The 15,965-nt window shown below is 36.0% G+C and overlaps 2 protein-coding genes across 3 annotated transcripts; one reads left to right on the plus strand and one right to left on the minus strand.

Moving 5' to 3' along the window:
• Window positions 1-1,975: 1,975 nt before the first annotated feature.
• Window positions 1,976-7,501, minus strand: LOC125262645 (protein Tob2). The gene is made up of 2 exons (XM_048181471.1): window positions 7,285-7,501; window positions 1,976-5,149 (listed from the first exon to the last, which is right to left on the minus strand). The coding sequence occupies exon 2, from the start codon at window positions 4,863-4,865 to the stop codon at window positions 3,705-3,707; it is 1,161 nt and encodes a 386-aa protein (XP_048037428.1). The 5' UTR covers window positions 4,866-5,149; window positions 7,285-7,501; the 3' UTR covers window positions 1,976-3,704.
• Window positions 7,502-10,395: 2,894 nt separating this feature from the next.
• polr3h (polymerase (RNA) III (DNA directed) polypeptide H) lies at window positions 10,396-15,866 on the plus strand. 2 transcript variants are annotated; one of them, XM_048181504.1, is made up of 7 exons: window positions 10,396-10,551; window positions 10,644-10,801; window positions 11,963-12,059; window positions 12,142-12,228; window positions 13,201-13,264; window positions 13,406-13,646; window positions 15,485-15,866. In XM_048181504.1, exons 2-7 carry the CDS (start codon window positions 10,691-10,693, stop codon window positions 15,533-15,535), a joined length of 651 nt encoding a protein of 216 aa, XP_048037461.1. In that variant the 5' UTR covers window positions 10,396-10,551; window positions 10,644-10,690; the 3' UTR covers window positions 15,536-15,866. The 2 variants fall into 2 exon arrangements, with proteins under 2 accessions (XP_048037461.1, XP_048037465.1); XM_048181508.1 differs by having other exon boundaries at window positions 10,647-10,801.
• The last annotated feature ends 99 nt before the right edge of the window (window positions 15,867-15,965 follow it).

The raw sequence follows: 15,965 nt of genomic DNA on the forward strand, positions 1-15,965 counted from the left end.
TTATGACTGTATCCTGTATCATGTATGTTAATAAAGGGAGATATAAATGATTTGACCTTGTTGAGGTCATGATGAATCTGCGCTGCGATTGGCTGTTGCCGGTGGCATCACGTGAGCGAGACATCTGCGGTGGCGGCGACGGCTCGCGCTGCAACGATGAATGACCTTACGCGATCATCTGTGGAGAAATATATACATAGGCTACAGCGCGATTTTAGATTCCACTGCGTTGCCTTTTCGTTATTATTCAATGTAAACGCGGGTTTAACGGCCGCGCTCGCGCATGACGCGGCGTTCTAAAAACGCGCCGGAGCTCAAGTTAAAATAAGTTTTTTTTTTTTTTTTTCGTTTCATTGACCCGCGTTTTGGTTTTTAACCGCAAAAGCGCGATGTGTGAACCGGCCCTACCTCTATACATCCGCTTTTGTTTATATTTGATTTGCACGTCTGTCCTCTGGGAGTTGTGTTTGTTTTCCCTCCTCCATTGCTTCGGATTCATTTATTCTCAGTGTGATGTTACGTAACATCTGCTTCAGAGACACAATCTGAATGTAATCAGCATCTCATATTCAGCATCTCATAGTTTTATGACTAATCAAACGCAAGTGAATGAGATCAGGTTGGTTTAGTTCATTAGCTGCTGAGAGACACTAAACATTACAGTATGTAATATTATCATATTTGTCCTGTTACCATTAGAGCTTCCGTAGCTACCCTCATGTGACCCACGACAAAAACATATATACATGCAATAAGGTGTTAGAAACTACTTTTGACTCATTAATCTCTGATGACTGTGCTTATTTTGATGGGATTATTTTATGGTGCCAAAATCTCTCGTTTTTACTTTACTGTACTTAATAGGTAGCCTAATGTCTACTTCTAATTTATTACTTTAACAGTTAAACTAATCAAGAGCAAAATTGAAAATAACCTACATAGACAAATGTATGATACAAATGTATTTTTGACTAAATTTAAAGTTTTTTTAACCACACAAACTGAGTTTGATCCAGATTAAAACCAAGATCACACACACAAACTTCTTGTAGACGTGTTTGTCAGTCACTACAAGGAAAACATTAAGACATTTAAACAGCCATGAAAAAAATGTGCAAATGGAGATTTAAACTTGCTGTTTCCAATAGAAGTTATTTATTTTTTTAAATCCAATGTGTTTAGAATGCTATTAGGAAACGACATTACAACGACCCCATGTAAACAGTTCTTTGTCTTGATTGGCTGTGGTTGGGGTTCAGAGGTCATGGCACTGAGCTTGATCATCAACACAGGTGTTCATACAGCTGGTCTGTAATACGGAGCGAGAACAAAACCGAGGTTATCATAACATGCATCTCCTTGAGTTTGACGTGTTGAAATGTTTTCATTTGGCACTTATAGTGTCGAAAAACAATGACCTGCTGAGAAGACAGTTCAGCTGGATATTTGTCAGAAAACTAGTCAAAAATTAAGCTTGTCCAGTCCGATCTTATGGTTTCATAAACTCTTTCAATATGAATCAATACTCTTTCCTGTAGGAAGCCATCTCAAGTCAAATTAAATTAAAACAAACCCAGAGCTGGAGTTGTTTTATAAACCTGAAAGACATATTGACATTTTTGGGAACTGTTTTGTTTTGCATTACATTGTGATACCATCAGAAAATTCTTAAATTGCATATTTATTAGGAATGCTCACCAATTAGTATATACATTAACAAAATTATACATTTTTGTACATTTAAGGGGTCAAAAATATTGATAATGTAAGATAAACCTACACTGACCAAAGGAGAAATCACTAACTGAATGTTTTGGGTTTGAAAGTTTGGGATGTCATGCTTTGGAATAATTAATACTTCATGAAATTAAAACATTAAGTCAAACCCTACAAGAGCTTCCTCCAATAAACTGGAGAAACAACAAACGCAAAACTACCCATATTGGATCGAATGACAGATACAATAAACATTCAGCACTTTGTTAAACATTTTATTAGTCATTTCATCTTGCATATTTTTATATTCATATAGTTATTTCTGAAAAAATAACTTCAGCACGTAAGAAACTAAACAAAAGATCTCAAACATAAGAAATATATACATATTCATGTCATCATCGTATATATCTCTTAATTTGCTTTATAAATGCCATAGAGAACTCTTTTGAAAAAACAAAAAAAATATAGAAAAATTGTAAATAAATTACAAACAAATGTAAAAATACACCCAGTCATAGCATTTATAGAGAAATCTAAACCCCACCCACCCCAAATGAAATCAATGGAACGATTGAAATATTTGAAGCTAACGTTCACATTTCAATGTCAGGGAGGGACGTCACAAGAGGGTCAGGACGTATACAGTCTCACCCAAACCCCTCCATTTTTTAATACAATCTTTAAACTACATTACCAAGCTATAGTTCAGACATAATTGGCATTAAAGGGCAAGTAAAGGACCTTTAGCATCTAGCATATAGAGTTTATCGTGAGGCATTACGGGAGTTTCCAAAGGCCCGATGCATAAAGTGCAACGCGCCAGGATGGGACGGAACGCTGAGGGGGAAGTGATGTCATAAAAGGAAGCCGTCATAAGGCTCCTACCTTCAAGAAAATTCTAGAACACCAGTCTCCATCCTAGCACAATAAAACGGTTAACAAAACACAGCCACTGCAGTCAGAATATATGAGGTAACATTCATAGTCCTAGAGCGGAGAAAACAAAGTGCAATTTTCAGGGTATGATCTCTTCCGAACCACGATTTATGACTTCTGGAACATATAAAAATAAGAGTGCGTTAAATTCAACATGCTGGAAAGCTAATCTGAGGATCTCTGCACCAATGAGCTTTTATCTCGTGCCCCATCCCTTCAAAGACATACAGCGGTTTAATCAAAACCTCCTCTGCTGTACTTCTGACTGAAAACCAAGAGCGAAACCAATCAGACCTGCACAACAATCCTCCAAATCATTCTGTCTGTTCTTCTGTGTCTGAATTTACGAGATCTTTGAGAATGTGCATCAATCCTCAATCTGACTCTTGACGACACTAGAAAAGGGTTCAAACACTGGCTGGTTTCATCAGGATTTGGCTTGATGCATTCAAACTGAAAAGGAGAATCCTAAAGTTGAGCCAACATACAGAATGTGCTAGTCATGTGCTCAAGATGCATATCAGTTCAGAGAACATGTCATAAAATTACCATAAATCCTCAATTATGACCATTGAGGTGCGACTGAACATGGCTGTTATCTCCAGAGAGTCTTATTTCTGAACATAACACCATCCCAAAAATCCCTTTTTAGCATCTAGAATCTTCCATAAGAATATTAGCTTTTTTTTTCCCAGAATCAATTTTAAAAATTAACATTAGTCACAGCAGAAATCACCACATTATGTAGACAAACATTTGGGACACCATAATCAAGTGACTCATTACTGAAAAACAACAAATGCAAAAACACCTGTGCAACAGGAGGATGGTTACTCCAACTAATAATAAAACAACATCATGAAACAAACAAATGGATGGTAAAGTAGCAATCACAAGTAATACTCAATTAGTAGTCATAATACTCTTGATTTGTCATGGTGGTAGTAACAATGATTCATGAAGGAAAAGAAAAAAAAAAAAAAAAAAAAAAAAAAAAAAAGTGTCCAAGGAAAGTCTTTCAGCATTGGGATCTCTTCAACTCTGAGACTTTAGTTGGCCAACACCACAGGTTGAAAGGCCTGGCCAGAGTACTGCAGGTTGTATCCAAGTCCTTCCACAAATGGAGGTTTATCCATGAAGGAAATGCCACTGTTGCCCCCAACAATTCCCACAGCCTGGCCTGGTGGGGGGCTGGAGAATGGATCGAACGAAGCATGTGGGTGCGGAGCCTGGAACGGGTTCATTGGCGCAACTTCTGCATCGAAGTAGACCGGCCTCTGGGAAACGGGAAACACAAACTCTTTGGCATTAGGAGACAGTTGGCTTGGGATGGGTCCAGCCAGAGAGTGCATGGAGAGGGAAAGGGGTTTGTGCTTGACCAGCCCTGGTGGGGAGATAGTGTTGGGTGAGCGGGTGATCATCCTCTGCTGGGGAGCCACGACGACGCCAGAACCGGAGGGAACTCCAGGGTTCCCACACTTCTTCATCTTTGTGGAGCCAAATTTGGTGGCGGCGAAGCTGGCTGTGGTGAAGGTGATTGGCTGAGGTGTGGGACGGGAGCTGGACGGAGGGTAAATGAGGCTGGCGCTTGGCGGCGACGGGGTGGAGGTGTTGGAGGAATGAGTGCTGGGGTTGGTGGGAGTGCTGGGAGCGGCATAACTGAACAGCCCTGGGCAAGATGAGGTAGAAAGTGGGGTCGGCGAACTGGAGAGCGATGGTAGCATGACTGGCGACACCTGGCCACCAATGGGAACAAACACCTGAGCCTCTGGGTTAAAGCCCAGATTCTTGACTTCCTCAAACTCTATGTCTCCTTTGAGCATGATGTCAGACCTCTCGGCGTCACCAGCTAAACTTGCCGGATTCTCCATGTAGAGGACTTTCACTGCACCCTTTTCCCCAATCTGGTAGGACACTTCGTAAGGGTCAATCCAAATGCTGAGCTCGGGGGGAACGTTGGCTCGGACCTCCTCTGTGTCCAGACCACTTCTCCTGGCTGCCAGCTCCACCACGGGGTCCCTGGGAGCCCCCAGATGGAGGCAGCGGAAGGCTGAACCACGTAAAGGAGCCTCGGGGTACCAGTGACCTTTGAAACGGGACACCAGGATACGCTCCAACTCCTCGCCAAACAGATCAGCCCTGCGGCGCGGGAGCTTGTTGTACAAATACGACACGATAAAGTTCAACGCAACCTTCACCTCCAGATGCATGATGAATTAGACTATTTCTTCAAAGTTATTTCAGTGATATAGGGACCTACGGCCTTCTTAACATCTCTTGCAAATATTAGGGTGGAAGTCTTTAGTCTTAGCCTTAAATGTAAATTTAAAAGCAAGGGCCTCTGATTTAGGATCGTTGCTTAGAAATTGCTTAAAAGTGATTGTCAGAGACCATTTGATTTTTAAAAAAAATCTTCACTCTGAAGTTGCCAGAATCAGCACTGATGTATGAAGACTGGACAGCCACTCTCCAAGATCCAGTTTCTTCAAAGCATCTGCAAAGAGGAAAGACAAAGATAGAGCAGTTAAAGAATTGTAAATACACAATTCATTGACTGTCAGTGTGCAATGTGCGTTTGTTTCAGCAGATGCTGAGGCCAAGGTACCAATCCATGATTATCTTCATGAAATCCCTCATCTGTCCCATTGGCTAAAGCACTTAGGATTACATGTGCTAGGAGAGGAAAATTTCAACACCAAATGCACTCGGCCCACTCACACTAGCTCAAGTGTAGCTTTAATTCCCTTTTAACCATAAAAGGGAATTTAAAGTGCCAATAGTAAAAAAGAACAAGAGCATGCCAGAGTTTACACTCTTCAGAAAGTAACTAACCAAACATTTATAGCTTATAGTTTACCTGCACATGAAACTGAAAAGGGAGAAAGCATGTCTCTTTTTTTTTTTTTTTTTTTAAATGAGACCTTTAAGAAACAATCACTCATCTAATGACGTAACATACACTATCTGTAATAGACTATATTATGATTAACTAAAGATCAATTTTCCACTTGAAGACTTAAAAATCTAAGGGGAATCCTTAGAAAGTGCCGTTAAAATGGTGCTGTTGAAGGCACGTTTAAAAAAAACTACACCTCCCGGCATGCACCACACCATAGCATTAGACGTCATCACCACGCGTGTACATGTTGATGTGACGCCTCCGCATTTTCAAAACACTGATAAGCTCCGTTAAATCCCTTACATTAAACGCACTGCAATCGTTTTATCTATAAAGAAGTCGAAACCGCGATGAATTTCAACACACATGAGGACAGTCACTGCCGGTAAATGTAACGAAACGCATGATTCATAAAAGAAACACGTTATACAGAGACAGGCCAATAAATCATAAATACAGTTATTCCCATTTCTTCGCATACAGCCATTAACAAATTTAAAACGCGTTTTAGACATATGAACACAAAGGATTAAAACTGTTTTGACCATTTCCATGTGCAATTATCTTATTCACAGAGTATCAATAGATTAATAATACCAATTGTAACGTTTAGAAATAAAATATCTTTGCTCGATATTCTCTGCGGTCATTTAATTAATGTGTTGATATTAATTGTATGATAAACTAAACGAGTCACGTAGCCTATCGGTTTTAAAAACCCATATCGTGCATTCAATGTCACTCAATGTCAAAGTTTTGATCAAATGCCATAACATAACTGCATAGGCATCTGAGAGAAAATATGTTTTCATTGACCAAACATAGTTGACCAAACATAGTTATCCAAAAGTCTGGTTGATTGTTTACATTCCCCAAAGCGCCATCAGATACAAAACACATCCAGCAGATTCACATTATCAACCTAAACTACAATCACATCAGGTTCAGCACACACAAAGTCTCATTAATCTCTTGAATTTAACTTCTATTGTTACTGGTACTCTAGGAAACGCACACGACGGGATTCAAACACTGAACTACACATTCAAACACAATGATGATAGTGTTACATAAAAGAAACACGACTAAAGCAGCACACACTGTTCTGATGGGATGCTCGCTGTGTCTGTGTGTGTGTGTGTGTTGGGGGTTCCCTTGAAGAGTGTTTTCCAACACATGAAACATGAAAACTGAATTATCTAACTCCAAGAGAAACCTAATTCACAATCTGCAAATCCTGGGAATCACAATTCACGTTGCACTGTTTTCCCAATTCACAAAAACTATTACAGAACAACATGTTCCATTAAGTTACTTAGTTACTTCTGACAGACATGAAATGAGCTTATAAATGTACAGCAGATCTGTTACACACTCACAGCAGACAGCTAAATAATCAGCTTTTGCAAACCTTTGGCCTGTTTTAGTCCTCTCAGCACACCATTAAAGCCAAGGACATCTGTGCAAACACACATTCATCTTGAATTAAATGCCAACACAAAAGAGTTGCACACAAATGCCTCAAATTAGGCCTATCAATTAGTGGGTTATTTCATTATTGTACCTTTCGATTAGTTTCCTCTCAACAGCCTAAAATGGACGACAACTCATCAGTCATTCAAAAGAAAAACAAAGATTAGCTATGAATGTTAGCTATGAACACGAAGTCAAGCACAAACACATTCTGCTGTTATTCTTGATCATTTAAATATTATAAATCAAGTACTTACTGATTCAAAGCTTGTGTTTCTATCGTGCGTTTATGATTTCCATTGATTACATAATTATCAATAACTATGCATTGAAGAAATCCTTCACAGAGAACCGCTGCGTTATGTTGCGTTTGACTGAAACGCACTTTTATTGTGATTTTATTTAATTTTATGTTTATTCATGGCGTGACGTCTCCCCTCTCCCTCACGCGCCAGTGGAAACTTCACTGTTTGACAGCCTCGTGCATTTATATCGCAGCGCACGCGCGCGCTCCGCCCTTCGCCGTGACGTGATTTCAGCTGGAACTACTTTCTTATTAGATCTGCGCGCAGTAATAATATTATCCTGCAAGATGTAACCATAACTTTTAATGACAATATTTCAGGACACTATGAATCTGACTCTACTAAAGTATAAAGTTATGCTTTGTTATAATGTCTTCTTATATCAACAAGTTCACCAACATCAAACCAATTTTTCTTGTATTTTTAAAAGATTGTATTTCAAAACCATTTAATTTTCAGCAAATAAGAAAGCAAGAAGAGCGTTTTCAATTGGCAATGGGTGTATATAGCCTAATTGATGTATAAATTAATTTCTTAAGTTGTTGTTTTTCCGATTATCTTTCTTGTTCTTTTACTGTCATGAGCGAATTGACTTTTTTTCTTTGCATTATTTTAACAATGCTTTTATTGTCGTTACGTTTTGTGTATTAGTATGAGCACTATATAATTCAACCCACTCGGATGAATAATAAGTTTTATAAAATTCTCTAAAGTCATGAAACTTTAAAAAAATAATAATATTATTATTATACTCGTTTTACAAGCAAACAGGCTACAACAATGTTTACTTTTAATATAGCCTATCACCTTTTAACAGTTGTAGTATCCATAATTTTGTCGATTTAACACTTTGTCTCAGAGATATTCCTGTTTCATGGTTATTTCAGTTCGTCTCTAATTCATCAGGCGAAATAATGTTTCCGTATGTGAGGCTGTGCTGCGGAAGGCTAAAAATAAAAGATGTCATAGCAACAATGTAGGTATTGGCTGGGAAGCGCGAGGCGCGGCTGGCCATTGGTCGAGAGCAGCGTCCACTCAATAGGGGGCGTGGTGACGTTTGCTTCAGCGTGTACAACGTGCATGATGGGAATTGGAGTTTCCAAAGTACAAAACAAAGCAATAGGCTGCATGCAAAGTCAGTACCTCAATTTTAAAAAGGTATATGCAAATGAAAATGAAATATAACGTTACTTGATGTCATCCTAAAGACTCGCACACAAATAATTAAGGGTTTAAGTAAATTATCTTGTCTTGTTTGTTCACTACATATTCAGACGCTCATCAGATGTCTCATAATACAGAGATTTTAAAGAATTATTTTGGTCAAAATGTTCACATGTTTACCAAAATATAGTATCTGTTGTAAAACTGACATTTTAATTGCCGGTGCTGCACTGAACCAAGCGTCTAAACATTTACACCGTCTCTGATATATTTCTGACAGAATAAACTGTGATAATAAACATGTTTTTTCAGCAGCGCCCTCTACTGATGCAAAATATACTACATTGTTGATGAATCGCGGGCCTTTTAGAACAAACACTGAGCACAATGTTTCTGCACAAATACATAGGAACGATCATTTAAAGACTGCAGATTCATATCTGGAAAGTGAAAATCAGATATGTAAACATAAGAATTAGCCAAAAGGGCATTTAAAGGGACAGTTCACCCAAAAATGAAAATTCTGTCATTTACTCACCCTCAAATTGTTCTAAACCTGTATAAATTTCTTTGTTCTGCTGAACACAAAGGAAGATATTTTGAAAAATGTCACCGGTTACAAAACAACTTCCATATTATTTTTGGGGTCCATCAACTGTTAGGTTACCGACAGTCTTCAAAATGTCTTCCTTTGTGTTCAGGTTTGGAGGAACTCGAGGGCGAGTATGATGACAGAGTTTTCAATTGTGGGTGAATGATCCCTTAAGGGGGGATACAACAGGCAAAACACTGTTTTTTCAGGCACCTGTCAAATTTGAGATTTTGCACTTTTTGGCTTGTCATAAAGTGTTTTTTTTTTTCAGACTGGTGGAAAGAAAACATCCAAAATACACATTTAAGTGTATGTTTTATAGCACTTTATCTATTTTTATCTATAGATTTCAAATCAGTAAATATTTTTAAAGGCCATTTTCTCAAAATGAGTTTTTTCTCCTGCTCTGAGTCAGAAATCTCCACTTACATACACCAAACTTTACAGTTTTATTCCAGTTTATTTCAGTCTATATTCTGAAGGTTTTTTACAGAGGGATTTGTTGATATATAATTTGCCTGATTTTATACAACATTTTATTCCTAAAAAAATGGTGAAAATTATTATTATTATTATTTTTGGCTGGCTGTTGATAGTATTTTCTGATTTATGGAGTGATAAAAAAAGAGAAATCCAAAATTCGCTCTGTAAAAACCTTTGAATTTAATATGTCCAAAAAATTAAATGAGAATTTTGAACCTGACGTCATCCAATACTTCAGATTTTTATTCTAGAAATGTATGCAAATTAGCGCATATTTAATTAGATAATGCCTCATTTGCACATTTAAACATAACATTTTAGAAAACTTGTAATACAAAAAATGTTTGCAATTTTTAATGTAAATCAATCAGTTGGGGAAGTATGGTGATATCTATATCTATTATTTTTTTTATTTTTTTTAACCCTATTCACCTGGTGTCTCGCCTTAAAATCAGCCTCAATGCCTTAAAAATGTTTAACTATTAGGATGGAAATCTCTTTTCTTTTTTAAAAATGTATGTTTTTTTTTTTTTTTTTTTAACTCACTGGACAGATGTTTATGACACATGATTTTAATATCTGACAAATGTTAAAGATAAAATCACTACCATTAAAACATAAAACAATCAGCCTGACAAAGTTACAAAACATAAATTCTGAAATGAGCTAGCATATTATTTTCTTAAGTATTATCGCAGTCAATTTAAAGAAGTCCTTTAAAGAATTCAAATAGCCTATGCATCAACATAGGCTATTTTTTGAAAATAAAAAAAACTTTTTTCACTGAATGTGGTCGCGTGACGTCAGTGCCGTAAAGTGTCAGCCGCTGTCGTGATTCAGCACATGTGTAGCTGTTATCATGCTGTGCGCTAAAATCATGAGTGTTTATACATTATTAAAGGTGTAAATGTGTAAACCGGAGCAGCTGGATAACATCTGTCTGCACACACTCGGGCTGCCGAATCTTCAGGAGGACTGAGGTAAAAGTACAGCAGAATATCACATGCAGAGAGTGACAGTTTCATAAACTGATAGATGTTTATGTGTCCCTCACACTGCTGTCTGGGTCCAGCAGCTCCTCGCGGGTCGTTCAGTCCGGGTTTAGAGTTCAGGTCGAGGATGTTCGTGCTGGTGGAGATGGTGGACACGGTCCGGATTCCTCCGTGGAGTTTCCACCGGCAGCTGAACGACGCGATCGCCGAAGAGCTCAACAAGAAACTCGCCAACAAGGTGAAGTCATGTTTATCTGTCATTACTGGTACTTCCTTAAAAACACATGCTTCATGAATATATAGTACGGGGTAGTATCTGATTAACATAATCAGATTCCAAAAAAATAATACTTGTAATAAGATTACGTTTTAAAATGTTCTTAATCAGTCTACAGATATTTTTATTGATTACTTAATTTTCACAAAGTGGCAGTAAATAATTCATTTTTAAGTAAATCATTCATTCATTTCTCTCAAATGGTCCGTTCTAAAGCTGTCTGTTGCTTATTTATGTTCAGAAAGTCTTCCAGTTTTGTGGAATTACACAAGTCGGAGGCTACACAATAAATAATAACAACTAATGAAATATTTCATCATTTTGTGTTTATTTAGATTGTCTTAAAATGTTAAATATTTATGGTTTAATTACCTTTTCATCAACATCAAACCTGGAATGTAATGTTTTCAAAATAATTTTATTTCTTTGCATTTGTACATCAATATAGTGCACAATGATAAACGAGTTATGGCTAAAAGTAAACAAAAAGTATTACCTAAAATGTGTAGTGTGTTTAAATATATATCAAAGTTCAAAGCTTTATAAACATGTATATTTTATAGTGTTTTTAAGCACATTTGTGTCATTTATAAGAGTGCTGAAAGCTTTAAATTTCAGTAATTTCTCTATTTTAGGTTGTCACTGATCCAGACTTTTAAACTTTTCCTCAATAGTAAATTTGTAAAGTAAAATAAATAAATAGGGAAACTTCTGCTTTGCACTTATAATTTTAAATAATACATACAGTATAATAGAATATAAATATTTTTTATATATAATAGAATATAAAATCTGTCTTTTTTATATATAATAGAATTGTACCCATACTGCTGTCATGCAAATGACATTCAATCATTTCTTTATTTTTATAAATTTACTGCTAGATAACTTGTTGTTTTAGCAAGTGCAAAACTTGCCCAGTGCCATTATGAACAATATGAAAATGCCCTTGATCAGATCTTTATGTGGTAAATGTTTTCTCACTCAATATTGTTTTTACATAGTTGTTAATAATTCCAATTTTGTGTGCTCAGGAATCACAATCATTATCTCAAATACATTGACCTCTTATATAAACATCCAGTTTTCCATGAACCCGTCTAACTCCTCATGTGTTTGCAGGTGGTGTATAACGTGGGTTTGTGCATCTGTCTGTATGACATCACTAAACTGGAGGATTCCTACATCTTTCCTGGAGACGGAGCGTCTCACACTAAAGGTACAAGAGTCACTGTTACTCACTGCGTTCAGACAGTCGAGCTAAACCTCTCCTCTTCTCTCTCTCTCTCTCTCTCCTGCAGTTCATTTTCGATACGTGGTTTTCCACCCGTTCCTGGATGCCATTCTGGTGGGAAAGATCAAAGGCTGTAGTGCAGAGGGTGTTCATGGTGAGAGAGGCCACACAAAACACCCATGATGCTCTCGTGCTGTTCTTCAATGGCATGGTTATTATACTTAACTAAAACCATTCAAAAATAAATAAAATATTTTTTAAAATTCTCAGTTTCATTTAGTTTAATTTGATCTACTAAAATAAATAAAAAATATTTAAATGCATTTTTAAATTAAAATATTTTTAAAAAGCAAAAACTAATTAAATTGGGGAAAAAAAATACTAAACCTTTAACTAAAACTAAAATTAAGAGTAAGTATAAAATTGAAAACTAATTTAAAATAAAATATTTTTTTCATTTAGTTTAACATGATATACTAAAATAACTAAAAATAAATATAATTAAATTCATTTTTTTAAATAAAAATATTTTTAAAAAGCAAAAACTATGAAAATTTAGGGGAAAAAATGACTAAAACTTTAACCACAACTTAAATTTTTGGAAAATATCTAAATTAATAACTAATTTAAAATAAAATAAATTAAAATGAATACTAATTTAAAATAAAATAAATTAAAATATTAAAAAAAACTTTATTTCAGCAACATTTATCAGTTTCATTTAGTTTAACTTGATCTACTAAAATAACTAAAAACAAAAATATTTAAATATGTTTTTTAAATAAAAATATTTTTAAAAAGTAAAAACTTAATAAAATTGTAAAAAAATGACTAAACCTTTACATAAAAGTAAAATTTATGGAAAATATAAAAATGAAAACTTATTTGAAATAAAACCAATTTAAAATGCTAAAAAGCTAAAATAATAATGAGCACATTTACATGCACATCATATTCATAGTCAAGCCTTTATTCCAAGTTTTGAAGCTTTAGAACTTAGTTTACGGAATAATGGCTTAATTGGAATTTAGAACCTAATTTGAAATGGAAAACTGCAAAATCATTAGAAAATGATTATATGGCCATTATGAGGTAAATAATCAGTTTATGTGTGTCGATTCCACAGTGAGCCTCGGATTCTTTGATGACATCATAATCCCGCCAGAGTCTCTACAGCAACCGGCTAAATTGTATCCTGAATTATCACTTCTGAACTTAATTTAATATTTTAGTATATATTATATACATTTAACCTTATTTAATCTTATATAAATAGCAAATTACCTGAAATGAGTTGCCCACTATGCACTGTTCCTTCACGGTTGCCGTAGCGATGAGGCGGAGCAGGTGTGGGTGTGGGAGTATGAAACGGACGAGGGCACTCATGACCTCTACATGGACCAGGGCGAAGAGATCCGCTTCCGGGTTGTGGACGAGGTCTTCATCGACACGTCGCCCACCGGTCCCAGCACAGAGAAAGAAGCCCCGAGTGCAGCCGGCACAACCAGCGCAGCGCCACCTGCAGGCCCGGAGGATGCCGCACTGCAGAAAGAGGCTCCCTACACACTCATAGTGAGATTATTTTGAATAAAATAGTTAGAATGAATTTTAAACCTGTTCCATCCACCATTTTTCTTAGGAAGGCAAGGTTCTCTCAAAGTTATGAACAAACGTTCTTCCATTAACATTAATAGAATGTTTGTTCAAAGTTATCTGGTCTTTAATAACGTTATCAAAAATGTTAGCACAAAAACGCTACTCGTACATCGCTTATGGAGCTTTATTCTGAAACATTTTAGTTGGATGTTAATCTAACGTTTTTTAAATGTTACTTGTTTCAGAATGTTCTGAGAATATTCAAAAGTAACATTCCTATCATGTTTAAAAAATTATGAAATTGAACATTCCGTGAATGTTTTCTCTAATTTTCATATAAAGAGTAACATTTTGAATGTTCTGAGAACACTCGGAAATAACGTTTTCGTAACTTAATTGGAACATTAGCAAAACATTCTGAGAACATATTTTTGTTAGCCTGGATGCGTTGATAAGTTTCTTATAATAGACCCTTTTCGCATTTTTCTCAGAAGCGGAAGTCGTCATAGTTGGGTAAACTTTTATAGCGGTGAATGAGAGACTTCATTAAATATATTTTTTGTGTTTCCATTTGCACAAATAGCAAAAGAAAAAGACAATAGTGTTTTCATAACTTTCAAAAAATTAAAAAATAGAGAGCGATTGATAACTGCAGTCAGACGCTGTATTAGAAACACCCTCACAGCAGCGTTAAAGGTGCCCTAGAATTAAAAATTGAATTTATCTTGGCATAGTTAAATAACAAGAGTTCAGTACATGGAAATGACATACAGTGAGTCTCAAACACCATCGTTTCCTCCTTCTTATATAAATCTCATTTGTTTAAAAGACCTCCGACGAACAGGCGAATCTCAACATAACACCGACTGTTACGTAACAGTCGGGGTGTACGCCCCAATATTTGCATATGCCAGCCCATGTTCAAGCATTAGACAAGGGCAGGACGTCTGGATGTGCACAGCTGAATCATCAGACTAGGTAAGCAAGCAATGACAACAGCGGAAAATGGCAGATGGAGCAATAATAACTGACATGATCCATGATATCATGATATTTTTAGTGATATTTGTGAATTGTCTTTCTAAATGTTTCATTAGCATGTTGCTAATGCACTGTTAAATGTGGTTAAAGTTACCATCGTTTCTTACTGTATTCAGAGACAAGACTCGTTATTTTCATTTTTTAAACACTTGCCGTCTGTATAATTCATAAACACAACTTCATTCTTTATAAATCTCTCCAACAGTGTGTAATGTTAGCTTTAGCCACGGAGCACCATCAAACTCATTCAGAATCAAATGTAAACATCCAAATAAATACCATACGTACGCGATTAGACATGCTGCATGACGAACACTTTGTAAAGATCCATTTTGAGGGTTATATTAGCTGTGTGAACTTTGTTTATGCTGTTAAAGGCAAGCGCGAGCTCCGTGGGCGAAGAGCACGAGAATTTAAAGGGGTCGCAGCCTGAATCGGCGCATATTTAATGATGCCCCAAAATAGGCAGTTAAAAAAATTAATAAAAAAAATCTATGGGGTATTTTGAGCTGAAACTTCACAGACACATTCAGGGGACACCTTAGACTTATATTACATCTTTTAAAAAGACGTTCTACGGCACCTTTAACTTTTTTTTTTTTTTTTTTTTTTGTAATTTGATGCAATGGTAATATAATACTAAGTATAGTGTTGAAAATGTACATACATTTTTTTTTAAATGAAAATATTAAAAAACTGCAGGATTTACGATATTGATGACCGTTAAAACACGTCATCACAGTCTGCTAACGGTCTCCTCTTTTCTTTCGCAGGGATCCGTTAGTGAACCAGGTCTGGGTCTTTTGTCCTGGTGGAACAATTAACGGTCTCTTCTTCGATATAAACTGTGAAACATCGGCCGCAGCTTTTCACAAGACTCATTAGCTACTCCTTCACGATGAACTGAAACTCTGTGGACCAATCAGTGAGCAGATGGTGCTGGCCAACAAAGGGAGTCATTTGTAATGATTTAAAATAGAATATTGGGTTGTAATTCTGCTGTTGTTTGGAGGATTGTGATATTTTGAGTCAGAGTTTACTTTATATATAAATATAGATGAAGTTTTACAAGACACAATGTTTCTTTTTGGGTCTGAATGGAAGGTTGTTTTTTTTACTACATTAAAATAAAATAAATAAATATTTGGAAAATTGTACAGACTACATATTGTGTATTTATTTAAATGTATTGTTTTTATTCATCAAGACTGTATCATTCATGTATTGTCAGCTGGCTGCTGTTTACATAATCTC

The sequence above is a fragment of the Megalobrama amblycephala genome, linkage group LG1 (genome assembly GCF_018812025.1).
Source record: "Megalobrama amblycephala isolate DHTTF-2021 linkage group LG1, ASM1881202v1, whole genome shotgun sequence".
Classification (NCBI taxonomy): Eukaryota; Metazoa; Chordata; class Actinopteri; order Cypriniformes; family Xenocyprididae; genus Megalobrama; species Megalobrama amblycephala.

What these genes read in the sequence shown, in the direction of transcription:
- LOC125262645 (XM_048181471.1), bottom strand. Translation starts at nt 4,865, where the DNA reads ATGCATCTGGAGGTGAAGGTTGCGTTGAACTTTATCGTGTCGTATTTG.
- polr3h (XM_048181504.1), top strand. Translation starts at nt 10,691, where the DNA reads ATGTTCGTGCTGGTGGAGATGGTGGACACGGTCCGGATTCCTCCGTGG. An exon ending in CGGAGCGTCTCACACTAAAG is followed by an intron (nt 12,060 to 12,141) that starts GTACAAGAGTCA and finishes TCTCTCCTGCAG; the next exon opens with TTCATTTTCGATACGTGGTT. An exon ending in CTACAGCAACCGGCTAAATT is followed by an intron (nt 13,265 to 13,405) that starts GTATCCTGAATT and finishes CGGTTGCCGTAG; the next exon opens with CGATGAGGCGGAGCAGGTGT.